The 17,704-nt window shown below is 44.1% G+C and overlaps 4 protein-coding genes across 8 annotated transcripts; 2 read left to right on the top strand and 2 right to left on the bottom strand.

Annotated features, from left to right (window-relative positions):
• Window positions 1-181: 181 nt before the first annotated feature.
• Window positions 182-5,374, bottom strand: nedd1 (NEDD1 gamma-tubulin ring complex targeting factor). Of its 3 annotated transcripts, none has more exons than XM_029841677.1 (16): window positions 5,352-5,374; window positions 4,087-4,230; window positions 3,759-3,853; window positions 3,525-3,641; window positions 3,310-3,450; window positions 2,956-3,185; window positions 2,417-2,615; window positions 2,156-2,276; window positions 1,943-2,065; window positions 1,791-1,841; window positions 1,641-1,730; window positions 1,399-1,562; window positions 1,149-1,332; window positions 922-1,081; window positions 788-854; window positions 182-704 (listed from the first exon to the last, which is right to left on the bottom strand). In XM_029841677.1, exons 2-16 carry the CDS (start codon window positions 4,220-4,222, stop codon window positions 600-602), a joined length of 1,983 nt encoding a protein of 660 aa, XP_029697537.1. In that variant the 5' UTR covers window positions 4,223-4,230; window positions 5,352-5,374; the 3' UTR covers window positions 182-599. The 3 variants fall into 3 exon arrangements, with proteins under 3 accessions (XP_029697537.1, XP_011605525.1, XP_011605527.1); XM_011607223.2 differs by lacking the exon at window positions 5,352-5,374 and adding an exon at window positions 4,917-5,029; XM_011607225.2 differs by lacking the exon at window positions 5,352-5,374 and adding an exon at window positions 4,917-5,029 and having other exon boundaries at window positions 1,641-1,727.
• Window positions 5,375-5,414: 40 nt separating this feature from the next.
• pclaf (PCNA clamp associated factor) lies at window positions 5,415-7,471 on the top strand. Its single transcript, XM_003967295.3, has 4 exons — window positions 5,415-5,579; window positions 6,329-6,409; window positions 6,484-6,664; window positions 7,021-7,471. Exons 1-4 carry the CDS (start codon window positions 5,534-5,536, stop codon window positions 7,049-7,051), a joined length of 339 nt encoding a protein of 112 aa, XP_003967344.1. The 5' UTR covers window positions 5,415-5,533; the 3' UTR covers window positions 7,052-7,471.
• A 418-nt stretch (window positions 7,472-7,889) lies between these two features.
• Window positions 7,890-15,866, top strand: fcsk (fucose kinase). Of its 2 annotated transcripts, XM_003967344.3 has the most exons (23): window positions 7,890-8,541; window positions 9,048-9,199; window positions 9,661-9,711; window positions 9,781-9,906; window positions 9,983-10,055; window positions 10,133-10,230; window positions 10,314-10,394; window positions 10,468-10,587; window positions 10,735-10,906; window positions 11,069-11,175; window positions 11,250-11,351; window positions 11,538-11,714; window positions 11,954-12,027; window positions 12,107-12,462; window positions 12,600-12,831; window positions 13,030-13,196; window positions 13,265-13,486; window positions 13,571-13,714; window positions 13,922-14,041; window positions 14,271-14,458; window positions 14,591-14,690; window positions 14,852-15,075; window positions 15,302-15,443. In XM_003967344.3, the coding sequence occupies exons 1-23, from the start codon at window positions 8,460-8,462 to the stop codon at window positions 15,377-15,379; spliced, it is 3,246 nt and encodes a 1,081-aa protein (XP_003967393.2). In that variant the 5' UTR covers window positions 7,890-8,459; the 3' UTR covers window positions 15,380-15,443. The 2 variants fall into 2 exon arrangements, with proteins under 2 accessions (XP_003967393.2, XP_029697260.1); XM_029841400.1 differs by having other exon boundaries at window positions 9,661-9,906; window positions 15,302-15,866.
• commd9 (COMM domain containing 9) lies at window positions 15,750-17,541 on the bottom strand. Of its 2 annotated transcripts, none has more exons than XM_029841402.1 (6): window positions 17,317-17,438; window positions 16,889-17,005; window positions 16,557-16,696; window positions 16,327-16,361; window positions 16,129-16,232; window positions 15,750-16,015 (listed from the first exon to the last, which is right to left on the bottom strand). In XM_029841402.1, the coding sequence occupies exons 1-6, from the start codon at window positions 17,377-17,379 to the stop codon at window positions 15,887-15,889; spliced, it is 588 nt and encodes a 195-aa protein (XP_029697262.1). In that variant the 5' UTR covers window positions 17,380-17,438; the 3' UTR covers window positions 15,750-15,886. The 2 variants fall into 2 exon arrangements, with proteins under 2 accessions (XP_029697262.1, XP_003967394.1); XM_003967345.3 differs by having other exon boundaries at window positions 15,876-16,015; window positions 17,430-17,541.
• Window positions 17,542-17,704: the final 163 nt, after the last annotated feature.

The following is a 17,704-nucleotide window of genomic DNA, read 5'->3' as shown; positions in this document are numbered from 1 at the left end:
ACCGTTTGCTTATCAAATTATTAAGCTATTATAACCATAAGGCATATTCATTTGATGTTGGATAATATTAATTATCCTGGAGCTCATTTTCAAATTGCTTCTTGTGGCTCTGGAAATGTAGCAGAAATCTTTAGATTACCAGACAGACATATTTAACAATGTTGATGATTTGGACACAGAATAAGTTTTAAATTCATTATTAATCTTTATTTTTTACATTAAAAATCCATAAGGGTTGCTCATGTGTGAGAAAATGTAAATTGTTAAAAAAGTTCAGACAGGAGATGAAAATGCTGCAGGTTTGTTGAAATTGGCAAGTTTTCTTTACTCAGGCCTTCTGGAGGCTTATTTTAATAAACCATCTACCTTTTTTTCAACCATTAAACACAACTTTAGCCACTCGCACACATGACGGCACTGACAGGCTCCACACTAGGAGGCTCTGCCGGCTCAAGGCACAGAAATACGACTAAAGAGAGGCAGCCATGTAGAATAAGGTGTCCAGATGTCCTCTTCAGGAGGCTGCTGTTCTGAGTGAAAAACAGTGTGTGAGAGTCTGAATTCAAGGCTGAGGAGATCCACTACCTCTGGATCTGAGGTCAGTAGTTGGTCTTCAGCCTGCGGTTCTCCTCTTTCAGCCTCTCAATCTCTTCCACCAGAGACTCGTTCACAGAGTATCTCTCTATCAGACTGTGGATCTCATTCTAAAAGACAGCAAATCCACATTCAGTGGTGTCTTCTGAGAGGTAGAACATCCCAACTGACATAGAACAGCAGAGATTCTCACCAGCTGGATGTAGAACTGTCGGACCATCTCCACCTGCAGGTTGACGATGTCCCTGTGACAGGTGTCCCTTAAGAGGAGACACAATCATTGTCATGACCACACACATCTGACAGTGGTGCTTATCGGGGACATACCTAAAGTCCTCCAGAGTTTCATGAATCATATTTTGGATGAAGTGGATCTGCAGGGAGGTGAGAGGAGCAGCTCCTCCCTGTCCAACCACCTCCACGATGTTCTGGGAGAGAGAAGAGGATACGGCTGCCGAAAGTGCTGAACCTAAAGGTCCGGACGAGGCTGTCGGAAGCACAAATCATTCAGCTGTGGTTGTTCTGCGTGCTGAGGGGATCCCACATAGGTTTACCTGCTGCTGTGGCTCTCTGGGTGGGTGAATCGTAGCTCAGCTGAGTCTGAATGCCGTTGGCTCTCCCGAGGCTTGGTTCTGGGGTGAAGAAGGGTGGCGCTGGCTGGCTAAGATTGGTCTGATGGGATGAGGGGGGCGTGGTATGAACTTCACCCTCCAAACTGGAGCTGCTAGTTTTATGGGGCTGAAGATGAAAACCTGTTATCCTGCAGCGCTCCACACTGCTGTTCTCACAGGTCTGAGTTTGTACCTTCGCGATGTCACCTGACTCGGCCACCATAGCAGGTGCTGGCTCCTCCTCTTTGATGGGGGGGGTTTGGTAGACAGACAGCGGGCTGAAGCATCGCCCTGCGGAGGCTACCAGAGGTGTCCCTAAGGGGGTCTTACGATGGGCACTGGTAGCTGTTTGACAGTCTGAAACACAGTGGATGACAGTGGTCACATTCACAGAAATCACCTCAACATTGTTAAACCAGTGAAGAGAAATCAGACCTTCTCTGACTGGGGAGAAAACATCCAAACTGGCCCGACCGATGACGGGCTGACCCTCACAATCTCTGGGCAGCATCTCCAAAGTGGCTGCTACAAAAACACAACATTAGAGCCAGAACATAAGGACTTTTCTAAAGTCTTCTTTTCTACCTTGTGTTCTTCCAAACATGCTATCTCCAACTGCCCCCTGGATCTTGGAGTCTGTAACAAAAACTGTCAATTAGTCTCTAAGTTTTAGAATGCAATACGATGAAAATGTGTTCCATTTATTGATGTATCAATGCCTGGGGGCATCATCTAACCATCTCGAGCAGGAGAGAAGATGTCCAGACTGTTTTGCCGGATACTGTTGAACTTCTGGACACCAGGCTCCAGGCCCTGTTGTCCTTCTGCCTCCCAGGACATCACATCGGCGCCAGCGCCCCCTGTTGGACATAAAACACTGACATGTTCTGTTGCGGACTACAAACAAATACTGAGAATCAGATCACAGGAGACCAGTAACAAGGACAAACCTGTTTTGGTGATCAGTCTCTGAGGGGCAGAGCCTGTGGTCGCAGCAGGATCTGGCTGATTCAACACTTTGTTTGAAGATCTCTTTGTACTGCCAATCTTGGCGGAGCCCAGTTTACTGTTCTGTCATTTATAAGAGACAAAGCCAGGGCTTGTCTTTAAATGCACACCATTGCTGGTCGTTTGGGGTTACACTACAGGTCAGACATTACTGATGGCTGATGCTAACATACTAATACAGTGTGAATCTCATCTGAGGGTACCTTTTGTTTGAAGTTGCTCTGGAAACGCAGGCAGGTAACAGAGGTTTTATGTGCCACAGTGATCCGAGTGGGTGCACTTGAGTTCCTCAGGTCATAGTGGTAAATCTTCCCTTGAGTGGATCCCACAACCAGACCAGTACCATCCAGAGTGAAATCCACAGCGGTGAGTGGACTCTCCACCCGGATGGACTTCAGAAAACTGGAGATTCAAAACACACCCGCTGCAATTAAGACTCACACACTTGTCCAATTAAAACACCAAGATGGCCTCTTGAGACTAACCTGGCTAACGAGAGGAGCTAGGTCTAAAAACACAGTCTATTTTAAAACCAGATTCAATCCTATTAGCTCCTCAATAGAAACTCTGCAAGCCTGGACAGGGGGAAGACAGGGGGAAGCAAACAGCAGGAGTGAAGGTAGAAGTTTGTGTTGGCAACTTTCTACGCATGGTTTCTAACTCGCTTTTTTAAATGGAGTGCTATCTCAGGCCGATGAAACCGTGTAACAGGTTTGCTTCTGAAGATCATTACAAAACTCACATTTTGCTGACTGTGTCATAGCAGATGATCTTTTTGTCCAGACCAACACTGACAACCAGCAGCTCACTAGCAGGAGAGAAGACCAAACCACAGCCTGGAGCTTTATGGGCACTGTCAAAGACATGGATCTCTTTCTGTGTGTTGGCGTCCCACAGGACCATGCTGCCACTGTCAGAAATGCTGCCCAGCAGGGATCGCTTCAGTGGAGACAGCCTCAGGTCATGGATGGGCTGAGATTCAACAGGAGAAGAGATATAAAGGAACTTCAAATTTATCATATTTGTTCAACTCAAGATTCACTGTGATGAGGGGGTCTGATTGATCCACGACAGGTCAACAGAAAAGTGGTCCAACCTGGTTGCTTCCATGACCAAAGGGTTTGCTGGACACATTAGTAGTTAGACTGTGGAGGACCAGGTCCCCGCTGGTGGAGCCAGAGGCGACGGAGCTGTCATTGGCATTGAATGACACACAGGTCACCTCTTCTTTATGGTCCTAAGTGAAAAGAAAACCGACCTTCACCATGTTGTAATTTATTATTGCAAAAGTTGTTTCAGAAATTATTTAACCTTCAAGGAGCGATGCAGCCTCTTAGTCTTGAGGTCCCAGATGTGGACGCAGTGGTCCAAACCTCCACTGACCAGGAACTGAGATGAGGAACTAAGACACACGCGGGTTTGCCTTTTCTGAAAGAGTAATCATAAACCAAGTGGCTGTCAGTTTACTGTATTACTTCATGTTATTACTTCAGTTATTTTTTACTACGACACTCAATAAGCAATAAAAAGGAGCGTTCTTCTTACCCCTTCAGCCATTTCCACTACTGGAACTGGAGTCGATTTGAGGCTTGAGACCACCAGTTTGTCTCCGCTGCTGCTTGCACTCACCAAGTACTGGTCTGAAAGTTCTGGTCAAGACTATCCCATCTTTAACAGCTTAGACAAGCAAAATTTGATCCTTACAAAACTACAGTTTTTAAATTCTAATATTACATTATTTCAATTCAGAAATGAAAAAATACAGCCATATTAAACACATCCTTAAGAAAAAGTGACTTTCAAGTATAAGAATTTATATTTTTCTCATGTGATGACATTACACTCCAATCAAGATGCACACTGATCAGGATACTGTTAGAGCTCCAGCAGGCTTGTGCCACTGGGTGGCTGATGCTGTGTGGATTGAACTGCTCCAGTGGTGCCATGGAAAATGCATCCCACATCTTCACATTGTCTCCTGTGGAAACCAGACGGTTGAGCTCCTCCATGACAAAGCCTGGAGAAACACAAATTAAATTAATACACATCCACTCAATTTGTGACCTCTCTGACCAACTATGGCCACTCTCATCTTTTCTTTGTTAGTGACATGTGTGAGATTACTTCAGTTTTCACAAAAGTTATAGACTGGCTGAATAATGAGCTAAATGAGAAGAAGACGTTACATAGCTGTCATGTGTTTTGATCTTTGACACATGATGACATCTTCAGTGGATGAACTACTGAACTTTTCACACACACAATATCGATTTTTCTGTCTAAACTGGGAAGTAGACTAAAGTTAACACTTTCAAATATCACATGTTTTCTTTCTTAAACAGAGGTCAGAGTATTACTAAATAAACTAACTCCGAAAGCTTCGATGCAGTAATGTGAGCTGAACCATACGCCTATTTTATGAAGCCATAAGTTTATTCCAATATTTTTTTTGTTTGAAAAACACTATTTATTACAACTAAACACGGAAGACTTTTAAAATCGATGCCAGAAGAAGGTAAAGTGACTTAGCTAGGGTTAGCTGCTGTCAAAATTCGGTAGCTAGAAGAGATCTTTAGTCATAGCATAGCAGGGTTTAAAGTTGCCGAACAATCACCAAATAGAGTGGGAAAAAGTAGAAGCAATGTTTATATTTGGAGATTATTCAGTCTCATCGCCATCATCATTTTAATGTGTACTACATACCCGGTAAAATGAAATCAAGTTAGATTAAGAGGCGATTTAGCTGTTTTGTTTTGTAGTGTGACACCAACTAATAGACCGCCACTACCGCGACCCGGGAAGGACAAAAAGTATTTAAAGTTTTGTCTTCTTCTGAGAGATTTTACACGTTAGCTAATACTGCCACCTGCTGACTCGCATGATGTATAACGGGAGTACTATCTAGTAAGAATTACCCTAATAATAAACATAGCCGTACAAAAGATAATTTAACAAAATAATTAAGCCCAGTTATATTATAAGACATCACAATTAAAGTGCGCGTCAGTAATAAAATTCCTTATTAGATATATTTATTGATATTATACATAAACATGTTAATCGTTATCATTGCGAATATATAAGATTATTTTTAAGTGGATAAAGTATTTTAAATGCAACGATGTGATGTTATTATACCTTTACTCCAAAAGAGGGCAGGCTTGTGTCATCATCTTCATCGAAAAAGAAGAAGAAGAAGAAGAAGACTCCCGCCCACATCCGTTCATCTTTTTAAACCAAGGCGGGATTTCCAACATTGCTCCATCCACTTTCTCGATTGGTGTTGAAATTATATTTCGTATTTCCAGGTTGCCGTCAACATGGTAAGGACTAAGGCTGACAGTGTTCCTGGATCCTACAGAAAAGGTACAGCAACATACAGGAAATGTTCATTACAAATAACGCGATCTTTTTATGTGGTTGCGACCATTCAGTCTGGCCTGCCAAAAGTACATTCGCACCGAAATAAACCCACTGTTTAAGTCCGTGGTTTCACTTAATACTGTATTAACGTCTTGGTTTAAGAAGCGAAAGGTTGCAATGTAATGACTTTGTCGAATTTGTTACATCCAGGAGTTGTGTTCCCAGCAGCCTCCCGCCATCAGTGTGTGTCCTTGCCCGAACGACATCCGGACATAATTTAGGAAATTGTGTTTCAAGCCTGTTGTTCAATGTTGTATTCCCACTTGTGTGGTGGCGTGGTTTAGTGTTTAGAGACGGTCTCCTACTCTGTTTATTTCTCTCTTAGTGCAAACTGGCGCCACATTTGAGCGCCGCGGTGCACCTTTATGCACTTTTCTGCATTTCTCCACCTAAACTTCCCCAAGTGCTGCTAATTTACAGCTTTTATGCACTCCCGAGGATCACGTATGGCAGGGAAAGTGTTTTGAGCCAAGCTTTAAATATTTCTTAACATGTGCTTTGGTTATGGCGTGGTTGGCTTTGCTGTATAACATTAAACGTCCCGTTTAGTATAAATTCTGACAATTCTTCAACACTGATATAAATGATTGCTTCATATTATTTTGTAAATGTTATTTGATGGCTTACATTTATTTAATTTTTTCCATGTCATGAGTTATGACTGAATCTTCACTGTGTGATTGTGATTGCAGCTGTTGCAGCTTCGGCTCCCCGGAAGTCTCTGGGCTCCAGTTCATCCAACTCTTCACCCAGCAGCCAGTGTTCCACTCCTGGTCAGTTCCAGCCTGCCGCTACATCACCTGCAACACGTGACGCATATTCTCATGATCTTATGTCTCATTCACAGCAAAGGGCAAGTATGCTGGCGGCAACCCGGTGTGTCCTCGTCCAACACCAACCTGGCAGAAAGGCATCGGAGACTTCTTTGGCGGTCCCCCGAGGAAGCCCGAGAAGGAAAACCAGCAGCCCCAGGAGGTTGAGGATGATGAAGAGGCTGGAGGAAGTGGCATGTCAAAGGCCAGCAGAAGGTAAGGTTGAATTATTACAGGTGTTCACATGAGTTTTGCTTTGAAAAACTTGTGTATCTGCAGACAGTTTCAGCATGCTCAGATTTTGTTGATCACTGCAGCTTTATTTGGGTTATTAATTAAATTTGCAGTGTTTTCAATCAATTGGCTGCTTTGACTTTTTGGAAGGTTTCTATAAAACAAAGTTTTTGGCTAAAATTTCTTTGTCATTATTCACATAAAGAGAATTTACTGCAGATGTTTTGGGTCTGGTTGGCTGAATACATAATGCACACTGTCATAATGCAGTTTGTCATAACTGCTGTGCTGAGGGTATAGCTACAGTCTGATAATGATTGGCATTCTGTTGTCTGCAGGTCAAGACCGCTGCCTGATGACGATGACTGAAGATGATGAATGTTGTTGGTTCCTGATCTGCTCTTGTGGCATTTTAATGTACATCATTGTATATAATTTTTCTTGCCTTATTTTGTACATTTCATAAAACTTGTTTGTATGTTTTTTCACTGGGAGGCTCTTTTTGTCTTTTCAGGTTTTTTTTAACAGCAGTTTTAGCCAAATTTTGAAATCTCTAATCAAATTGGTTTTTTTAGTCTCTATGGAAATTAGCCTTCAGCTACTTGGCTCACCGCCTCCTTCCTTCCTGTTTAACCTGAACTTTAAACGAGGCAGAATGTGATTGTTCTCTCCCAGTACAGGTGTTTTTAAATGCTAGCAAGTCCAGTTGCATCAGTTGGACTGTATGGTATTTTTAACTAAAGTAAAGCTGTTGTTGCAAAATATGACAATAAAATGCTGTTAAAGTCAGTTTGGAGGTGTTATTTGCCATAATATACTGACTCTGAAGGGGGTGTGGTCACACAAACCCACACAATAGTCAAGCAGCACCTTTTATAAAGCTGATACAAATTGGTAAAAGGTTACATGGTTATAACTTAACTCATTTTTGTGATGTTTTATATGTTTAAGTCGCTTTCTTTCCTGCATATCTTTTCTAGAATTCCTCTTTAAACATTCCAGAAGAATGTTCTTGGTGGTAAAACCAGCTAAATAAGGTATTTTGCTTCTTTGACTTGTTTCATACACACAGTTAACTTGTTCTGCAGAACCGTCAGCAATTAAAATTTTATATATATATATATATATATATATATATATATACACAAAGTATATATACCCTTTTATATTGTATGTATTTAAAAGATATATATACACATAGTGTATGTGTGTGTGTAGGTATGTATGTATGCACATTCTTTGACCCTTAGGTGGAGAATTGGCCAGAACTCCAGGAGAACCTTTCTTCATGTCACAAGAACAACGTTAGAGTTTCTTTCTGGATCTCAGATCAGCTTGCCGCTCGGACCTCACATACACAATTACTCTGTTCACTTGGAAATTATAAGGCAAATAATAGCAACGAACAATGAAGAAGGCACATTAAGAATTTTTTTTGATAGTCTCTGACTTTTGAAAAACAAAGCGAAAATCAAACCGCCATTGTACTAACCTACGGAAGCCCGTATAGTCAAAAGCTATCCAACAGGATAAACCTGCAGAGAGACTTCAGAACCTGATTTATTTCCCCGAATTTCTCCTTTGAAGGTCTGTCGAAGCACCGAGGACTGCACTGGGACGATCCAGGCACCGTTAACTTCATTGTCTTGCGAAATCCGCCTCGCTGTCTGTGTTTGCCGGCTATCACACGGAGATCCATCGCGTCCCAGAAGAATTCAGAGGTCCTGGTGCAGCAGCGTAGTTAGGATCTTTCACGTGCTTCAGTAGCTGTAAGAAGATGTTTGGAGGCAGCGGGTTCAGGTGGACGGTGGTGGTTCTGACCTGCCAACATAAAGACAGCGTGTACTCCTTCCACAGGGGTGAGTCCACTCAAAGTTCTGCAGAATTACTAAAGAACACATTAATCACGCAATCGAACCCGCGCTGGGTATCCGATTGTTGTTCGGACTTGGAAGATTACTGATGTTCCTGCGTTCCGATCAAACTATTGTTTATTTTATTTCTGTCGGTTTAAAGTTTTTATATTTCTTGCTGCGCGAGAGGTGTGCCTGTAGCTGCCTCTCTTAACATAAATGTTTACTCCAGTGTTACTGTTGACCTGAGAGCCCAATAGAAGTGTCACTGCTTCCTGCTCGCGTTGTCGCTTGTCAAAGAATTGAGATAGGAATAATAGAGAGATGACCACTCCAAGGTAAAAAACATAAACCAAATAAAATAAATAGTGTCCAGGCCATTGCTGGAATGGCTTACTCTGTGGGAGGGCACAATCCCCCAATGCCCCCGCCGCAGGGACTGCTTCCAGTATATCATTTTTGATATACTGTGTGTGTGTGTGTGTGTGTGTGTGTGTGTGTGTGTGTGCTAGAGCTAGAGTTGCGGCAGCAGCGTGGCTCTCTCCCCCAGGACATGCTGATTGCCACGGTGACGGATCGTGAGCAGCCGCTGGGCAGTGGAGGTGCGACGCTCAATGCTTTGCTGGTCGCCGTGGAGCACCTTAGCAACAGAGCCGGACACACTGTAAGTTGGTTTGAGCGTTGTCACCTTCAACTGGCCACTGTAATTTATAATATCTCTATATTGTCAGGTCGGTTACTCAATTCACCAATACTTAGAATTTTATGCCATCTAATTTTTCCACGAGGCCACAATGTTGGCTCATGGCTCGTTCAGGTAAAGGAAAGCTTAAAACAATCTGTTTGTTCTGCCTCTGAGGCGTGTCGTCCATCACGTGTTTGTACAGTGTGAGATCCTCCTCGGGTGTGAACCACTGCTTATGTAAAGTCTGGCTGTTCTTTCACAAAGAGCAATTCTTCTTCTCTTCACTCTTTGCAGATGCTCCTCATCTATTTTGTGTTTTAAAGAAGACAAATATCATATTCTTCACAGTGAAACAACACATTTACTATAATCTCATATGGGGCTTCCTCAAAGCGTCAAAGAGTTAACATGAGCGTTAATGAGAGCTCTGCTACCCTCAGGTGGTGACAGCTGATGTCCTGCATGATGCTCACATCCTCATTCTCCACACGGTGAGTGCTGCTGGAGGTTCCACCTGTGTCTGGCCTTTGTCGTCTTCAGGGTTGTTTGTTCTCCCACAGGGTCGTGACTTCCCCTGGAGCTCCTGCAGCAGAGCCTTCTGCTGGCTGGCTGTGGAAAACCCCGACCAGAGCATCCACGCTCCAGTCTGTTGCGTGGACCTGCTGCTGAACTGTCTCAACCATCAGGTCTGCTGCAGAAAAACAACACCCCACCTTTCACCATCCGTCAGAATATGCTCAGCATGTCTTTATGGACGATCAGGTCTGTCCTGGTTCCCCTCCTGGTGTTTGGGTCTGCAGCACCGACATGATCCTCACCATCCCTCCAGACTTCGGTCAGTTTCAGTGCAGTATCACAGAATTGAGTCCGTCAGGTACTGTAAATGTACTGACCATTGAGTGTGTGTCTTAGTCATGTCCTGGGAGGGGTTCTCAGGTGCTCGGGCCTTGGCGCTGCCAGGCGACATCTCGTATGCGCTCAGTCATGGAGTCTACCTGTCTGACAAACAGGTGCTCAACTTGTTGGTTTTGGTTTGATGCAGAGCAGAGCAGCACATTAGGGTTTCATGGAGGTCTCATGATTTGTCTCCCAGGGTCACGTCCGGGATATCATCTATAGGGGAACGGAAGACCAGCTCAGGCCAGCATTGATGCCTGATGGGAAAGTTCCATTGGTGGGTCCTCCTGTTTGTGCTGAATATCTCTTCAATACGTAATACAAGAAAACGTCTCTCTGCGTGTCTGCAGGTGTCAGGTCCTGTCTTTTTCAGTAGCTTGGTGTCAGAGAAGTTACTCCGCACTCATGTCACTCCTCCACTGGATGGCTGCACCTATCTGGGCCTGGACTCAGGAGCTCCGCCCTTGCAGGTAACTGTCAGTGTACACGGACAGCTTCGTAACGGTCACACAAATAATATTTCTCAGAACTGTTCTCATGTCCTTATCGCTAGGACACTTTGGCTTCTCTGCTAATTTTGAAAACAGCCCAGTCTTCTTCTTCTGTGTCCTTCTCAGGTTTCTTTGTTCCTGGATGTGCTGAAGTGTCTCTGCTCAGATGTGACTCAGGACCAGTTTGTGAGGGAGGAACGAACTGGCTGCAGTTCTCCTGTTGGGCCTCAGGGGGAGACAGTGAGACAATGCAGGGAAGAGCTGTGGCGGATCCTGAGAGGAACTCCCCTCACTGTGGGTGGGTAACCGGAGCTCTTGCTTCACACTGAAAACAACCCAATGCCCTCACAGGCACGTTTTCTTTTACATTTACTTATGTGTGACCCTGACTGGCTCTGATGTAGCGCTGAGGTATGGCAGATATGTCATCTCCTCTGCTCTTGTGTCATTGTTCCCACAGCATACGTCCCAGACGGTTGCTATGACTACCTCAATCTGTCCGGAAAGCGACACGTGGAAAGACTGAGCCAGAATTGCACAGACGGAAATGTTCTGTCCCACATCCAGGTGACACTTCCTGTTCCCGTCAGTCACACGTGTCTAGTTTGCATCCATGACACTACAACAGTCCCTGTCTGCAGAAAGTTGGCGGGGTCAACCCAGGTGCCAGCATTATCAATAGTGTTCTGGACGGAGATGTCACAGTGGCGACAGGAGCAGTGGTGCAACACTGTCACCTAAAGGTCAGGAGTTTACTGCCGATGTCAAGAAAATGCTGTTGTTTTACAACTGAAATTATCAACAGATTTAAAATTTAAGAACAAAATCATTGATTAGTTGCATCACATAAATGCAAGCATCCCTTTTCCTGATCAAATGTGACCTACTTTCATTATTCCAGCCGTGACTTGTTTTCACTTCCCAACCAGGGTCCTCTAAAGGTTCCAACAGGTTGTTTGCTGTCAGGTCTCAACATGATGACATTGCAATGTCCGCTGTGGCAGCTGGACCTGGCCAGTGACATCATTATCCAGGGACGCTTCATTGAGCTGGGGGAGCTGAAGCTGAAAGTGTTCACAGTGATGGGAGCACAAGATGATTTGGAGGTACCATTCAACAACACTTAACAGAATGTGTGACTACTGTTGCCATGGGATTGACAATAAAAATAGGTGTAAAAAAAAGTTCCTTTCAAACTGGGGTGGCTTGAAAAAGATAAGGAGGATCCTTTAAGACCTAAAAATCAAGTCAATAAAGTGAATTATTTTCATCTCAGGACAGGAAAAACTGTAAAAACTATAAGAATCTTCTTCTTTTGTCTCCTCGACTTGCTATTCCTCCCCAGAGCTCCTTTGATGACGCCAGAGCCTCCTTCCTTAACCAGAGTTGGAACCACTTCTGCAGCAGAACTGGAATTCAGTATGTTTTTTAGTACACAAGTTTTAAGAGAATTTGTACAAAAAAGTACAAAAAATCCTGAAAACAATCCTTCTCTTAGGCCAGAGGAATTATGGGTAAAAAAAGAACAACGCTCCCTCCTGGAGGCTCGACTCTTTCCAGTCTTCTCTCCAAAAGGAGGTGCTGTGGGTCTAGAGGGAGGTGTCGGCTGGCTGCTGGGAGGAAGTGGATCTCTACAGATGTGGAAGGAAGCCTGGAAGCTCTCTCTGAAGGAGGTGATGGCTCTCACCCACCAGGAGGCGGAGCTACAGTGGAGAGAGGAGCTGCTTTACCTTGCAGGGAGAAGGAGAGTGTGCGATGCCTTGTGCAATGGCACAAATGTCTGCCTGCTGCCTTGCTTCAGGGCGGCGGTGCTAGGAGGCCAACACAAGGCTCTGCTGGAGACCTTGGACAACAGTGAGTTACAGTTTCTCTTTGGTAAAAACACTTCTATATCACAGCCTGGGTGACGGAAAACTCCCCGGTGAACATGTTTTCGGTACATCCAAACAGCTGTTCCATGTGTTTTGTACTACGTTCTCTCTTACATTTAGTCGCAGCAGGATGTGGAGAGCAGGAGGTGGAGTCACTGGAAGAGTTGGGTTTGGCTGCTCGCTGCCTCACCTGTATTGCCGATGTGCTGGTGGGCATGGCGGGGGGTAAAGGTGGCCTTAGAAGTGGACCAGCTGCCAACAAAGCCTGGAGCTCTGCCTATCTGCTGCTGGAGAAGGACCTGAGTGGTGGGGTCCAGGCCCTGGCTGCACAAAGAGAGAACTGGCTTAGCAGGTGAGCTGCACATTACTGCAACATCTGCATTAACAGGTCTCCACAATCATTCTGATGGTACTGTCCTTATTCAGATGATGTTAATAATTCCTACAAACCAGGAATGTTTTTCACAAATGTTTGTTAAACAGGAAACAGGCAATGGTGATTAGCTCCATTATCTCACACCTACAATCCATTCCACTTTTCCTCTTGCAGGCCGGATCTGCTGGTGAGAGCAGCGCGGCATTATGAAGGAGCCAGCCAGGTGCTGCTGCGAAAAGCTGTGATGTCATCACACAGGTTCATCTCCATTGGCCAGGGTGAGCTGCCACCTCTGGAGGAGTGGCATAAAGTGGAGTGTCCAGCCCGACTAGACCTGGCAGGTGGGAAGATGGTATATTGTGATTTACAGTGCGTACAGTTTCTGATTGACAGCTTCTTTATGGCTCAGGCGGCTGGAGCGACACGCCGCCCATTGCCTTTGAGCATGGTGGCTGTGTAATTAATATTGCAGTCAAGGTGGATGGGAAGCGTCCTATTGGAGCCAGGGCTCGACGCATCTGCGAGCCACACATCGTGCTCTGTATCCATTCTCAAGGAAGAGACAGGGGCCTTTCTTTCGTGTGTGAAAGCCTGGATGACATGAGGGACTACTGTCAGCCTCAGGCGCCTGGTGGGTGATTGGCTTCTCAAACAGCCTGAGAGAAATTCATGCATTTCTTCTAATTTCACGTGTATGTCTGTGTGTGTGTTACAGGGGCCCTGCTGAAGGCGGTGTGTGTGTACAGCGGTCTGGTGTCTCTCTCCTCCAGTCAGTCTCTGAGAGATCAGCTGATGGATTGTTGGGGGGGAGGGTTGGAGCTCCACAGCTGGTCATTGCTGCCAACAGGATCTGGACTGGGTGAGATCACCACAACATGGCAGCATGTGGTGTTTAACCCTGCAGTCTGTCCCACAATGAGATGATTTTCATGATGAAACTTTTTCCCATTTTATTCGTGTGCGCTCTATGAGGGTTAGGTAGAACACATAAATGACGTTTATACCACTGTCGTATCATAAAAAAGGGACTTCTCTGAGTGGTAAGCGACCAGTTCTTTTACTGCAGGTACCAGTAGTATCCTGGCGGGGGCGTTACTGGCTGCTGTATACAGGTGTACCGGTCGAACCTATGACACAGACTCGCTTATCCACGCTGTCCTTCAGGTGGAACAGGTTCTCACCACAGGTAAAGCTGTGCTAATATGTAGGGGTGAACAAGAAGAATTGCTTGCCAATAATTGCAAATAAAGATAAAGTTAGTGTGGACTTGCAGATATGAAAGGCTTAAATGTATTTAGTATATATGTAAAACACTCACTCAAAATGACAGAAATTGCTAAAGCCCAGAAATAAAGTCATTGGATTTTCCTTTTTTGTCTTCTTGGTTTAAAATCATGGCATCTGTTTGACTTCAGGTGGGGGCTGGCAGGATCAGGTGGGAGGTCTAGTGGGCGGAATCATGGTGGGTCGTTCCAGGGCTTCACTGCCTCTGCGGGTGGAAGTAGAATGTCTCCGTCCTCCAGAGGACTTCCTGGCATCTCTGGAGCAGCACCTCCTGCTGGTGTACACAGGAAAAACACGCCTGGCTCGCAACCTGCTGCAGGTCTGTCCCGTTAACCTGCTGTCTGATTGCAGCATCAGAATGATTCATGCCACCATTTGGTTGATATCATCCACTGTATGTGCAACTTGTGTATTGCTGCCTGCTGTGTAACAAGAGTAACTTTGTCCACAGGATGTGGTTCGTAGCTGGTACAGTCGTCTGCCTGCCATTGTTCAGAATGCCCATGACCTGGTGGCCAATGCTGAGCAATGTGCCAAAGCCTGTCTAGAGGGTGAGAAGGGCTGAATGTTATATTCAAATAAATGTATTGTTTTAGACAATAGGTTTCTATAGCACCTTCACCTGTCTCTGGGGGATTTGAGTAAATGCTGACATTTTGTCAAGTGTTGTTCTAATCTTTGCAGTATAAATAAGTTCTCCCACCTCTTCCAGGTTCACTTTCCAGACTGGGGGCATGTCTGGACCAGTTTTGGAGGCTTAAGAAAGTGATGGCTCCTGGCTGTGAGCCAGCATCAGTGAAGACCATGATGGAGGCACTGAAGCCACTGGTCCTGGGTCAGACCTTGGCTGGCGCCGGAGGGGGAGGCTTCCTCTGCGTGCTAACCCGGGAGCCTCAGCAGCGGGAGAAAGTGCTCCAGGTCCTCAACAACACTCCGGTGAGGAAGTGATCAATTACTCTGTTTATACAAGTCTAGAAAACTAGAACCTTTGGCTGAAGATATGGTTCCTGGTCAAATGACTTGAGAATGAATAAAAATGTAAAAATCTAAAATGTTTAGTTGATCAGTGAAGAGCCACTCAAACGAAGAGGAACTTTAAAATGTAGTTAAAGATGCAAAGCTCACAGGATGAACCAGCCATGTGATGAGTGGTTTCTTACAGGGACTGGGGGACTTCAGCATTCATTACGTGGAGGTAGACATGGACGGGATCTCCGCCAGCACTCCTGGAGGATACTAAATAATTCTGGGTTTAGATTCTGTTGACAGCCATCAATACTGTATTTTTTCCCCATGACTATATTTGATAATGATCCTTTTCTATAAATGTCCCTGATTTAACCTGATCAAAACCTGAAATCAGACAAAAGTATTTACCGGTATTATGATTTTTACTTTTTAAATCAGAAAAGGAGTCATTGCTGGAATGTTGAAAATGTGTTATTTAGAGTTCATAATAGAATGGTTAAGTGATTTTTACATATTTAGGAAGCTTCTTCCGGGGTTCTTTTGTTTTAGGAGTTTGATATGAAAGGTGTAAAAAATAACAGTTATGAAGCTCGGTTTAAACCGCATTAAGCCGAATTAATACAAAAAGTTGGACCAAAGTCAACGTCTACCACCAGTTGTCTGTTGTTTCTCTGGTCTGGGGAGGCTAATTTATTAATCATGAACTCAGTCAAATATCTTTGACACTGAAAATAATAAAAATAAAGTCTGTAAACGTCTACTGTGTTAGCAAACGTCCTTATTTCTCAGCAACCACAGACAGCTGGTCCCTGATGCGTCCCAGTCCATCCAGCATGGTGTCCAAAGACTCCCTGCTCAACTCCACCGTCACCACATCAGAACCCCCACCTGCTGAAGAGTCTTCCATCTGGAAGGGTTACAGATTTCATTTCAAAAGATCACATCTGTCACCTAGAATCAAGCACCTATTTAATACTTGACTAGACGACAGATACAGAGGCTCATTTGTTCTTTACTCACCTTGAACTGAACTAAACAGGTGGGGACAGACAGACGGCTGACCGAGTCTGAACCTGTCACCATGTCGACTCTCCAGTCCATCTCCTTCAGCTTAGGGAGAGAGACTAAAAATACATGTGCACGCACACACATACACACACAGTTTAAGGCTGTACACAAACACACCTGTACAACACAGTGAACATAAATTTTACTCACTTTGATTATTGAGAGCTTCTATCCTCCATGTTGGACTGAAAAACATGAGGCTAATGTTTAGGCTAATCAACAATACAGATTTAATATACTACAGCTTATCTGTGTGCACGTGTGCTTCCTTCTACAAATATGACTCATTCAAAATGTTTCAGAATTCTGACTTATGCATAAGAAAAAGAGGTCCTGTCAGACCTCCTGACTGGTGGAGCTTGATTAAGGTGCACACACACCAATTCTCCAGTAGGATCTTGGTGATCAGGTTCTTCAGACTAGAATGGAAGGACTCAGGGAAGAGGTTGAGGATCTGCTCTGGAGTGCTCAGGTTGTAGAAGATGACGTGATGAGATAGGACCTGGAGAGACTGGACCAGCTGCAGGACAGACATAATCTTTAGCTATTTTAATATCCTCATTAATTAATTGGTTGTGGTTTTTATTAATGTATCAATTCTGTTTTTCATTCCAATCCATTGTGATTTTCAGAGCAGTAAATAACTATTAAAGAATAAAGCATCATCTCATCCTTCTTTGGGAGACTGTATAAACATGCACGAGTTTCCTACCTGGGCAGCCTGAGCTGCAGGGATGCTGAATGTAGCTGCTGTGGTCTCTGCAAGCAACCGACTGGGATGTCTGTGACTCTGAACACAAACGTCCCTCACTGCATCTTTGGATGGAGCCTGAAGATAATCATACTTGAGGATACCTCAAAAACAGCAGCAGCTGGGACGCAGTGCAGTCATGAGAGCGAGCAGGGACATTTTACGTATTCTTTCTTATTTCATTTCTTTAAGGAGTAGATTTCCAATACATTGCGCTTTTATAAAGCAAGCGTATTTATAAATGCATTTATAAATATTCCTCCTACGTAAAGATAAAAACGCATTCAAATGGATTTACTAAATGCATTAACAAAAAAATTAAAACCAGCTACGTAAATGCAAACTGTCATCGTTTTAAAACTAGCTATATTAGCATGAATTGCACATACCTGCTCACGGCTATTTGATATTAGCATGGTTGTAACAGTTACTATACAAATTAAACTACGCATTTAAAAACCAAAGATCTATTCATTTAAGCGTTTTAAATTCCGAATATTACCTTAAGAAGTAGTTGCAAATTATCGAAATGTTCGGTAGCAACTGTGGCAGCCATATTGGCGGTATGCCAGTCACGTGATAAGCGGAGCTACGTCTGATGGGAAATGAAGTGCAACAACAGACTTGGAAAACAAACATGAAATCCAGAATTGCAGTGCGAGAAGAAACACTTAGTGGCATTAGATTCATTCAAATGTCAGTTGAAATATAAAGCGTTTGGTCCGTCTTGGAAATGCATATATAAAATAAAGAATTTCTATCTAATCACACTTCCAA

Source organism: Takifugu rubripes, chromosome 9 (assembly GCF_901000725.2).
Source record: "Takifugu rubripes chromosome 9, fTakRub1.2, whole genome shotgun sequence".
NCBI classification, from domain to species: Eukaryota; Metazoa; Chordata; class Actinopteri; order Tetraodontiformes; family Tetraodontidae; genus Takifugu; species Takifugu rubripes.
Note: the sequence above shows the minus strand (reverse complement) of the source record. Positions and strands in the feature narration are given on the sequence as shown.

Coding starts and splice junctions, on each gene's coding strand:
- fcsk (XM_029841400.1), top strand. CDS start 8,460: ATGTTTGGAGGCAGCGGGTTCAGGTGGACGGTGGTGGTTCTGACCTGC. Junction 10,231..10,313: donor TCTACCTGTCTGACAAACAG/GTGCTCAACTTG, acceptor TTTGTCTCCCAG/GGTCACGTCCGGGATATCAT. Junction 13,487..13,570: donor CTGTCAGCCTCAGGCGCCTG/GTGGGTGATTGG, acceptor TGTGTGTTACAG/GGGCCCTGCTGAAGGCGGTG.
- nedd1 (XM_029841677.1), bottom strand. CDS start 4,222: ATGGAGGAGCTCAACCGTCTGGTTTCCACAGGAGACAATGTGAAGATG. Junction 2,616..2,955: donor TATGACACAGTCAGCAAAAT/GTGAGTTTTGTA, acceptor TTGAATCTCCAG/TTTTCTGAAGTCCATCCGGG. Junction 1,563..1,640: donor TTTCTCCCCAGTCAGAGAAG/GTCTGATTTCTC, acceptor ACTGTGTTTCAG/ACTGTCAAACAGCTACCAGT.
- commd9 (XM_029841402.1), bottom strand. CDS start 17,379: ATGCGTAGTTTAATTTGTATAGTAACTGTTACAACCATGCTAATATCA. Junction 16,362..16,556: donor AAGATCCTACTGGAGAATTG/GTGTGTGTGCAC, acceptor CATGTTTTTCAG/TCCAACATGGAGGATAGAAG. Junction 16,016..16,128: donor CCTGTTTAGTTCAGTTCAAG/GTGAGTAAAGAA, acceptor TAACCCTTCCAG/ATGGAAGACTCTTCAGCAGG.
- pclaf (XM_003967295.3), top strand. CDS start 5,534: ATGGTAAGGACTAAGGCTGACAGTGTTCCTGGATCCTACAGAAAAG. Junction 5,580..6,328: donor TCCTGGATCCTACAGAAAAG/GTACAGCAACAT, acceptor TTGTGATTGCAG/CTGTTGCAGCTTCGGCTCCC. Junction 6,665..7,020: donor ATGTCAAAGGCCAGCAGAAG/GTAAGGTTGAAT, acceptor TGTTGTCTGCAG/GTCAAGACCGCTGCCTGATG.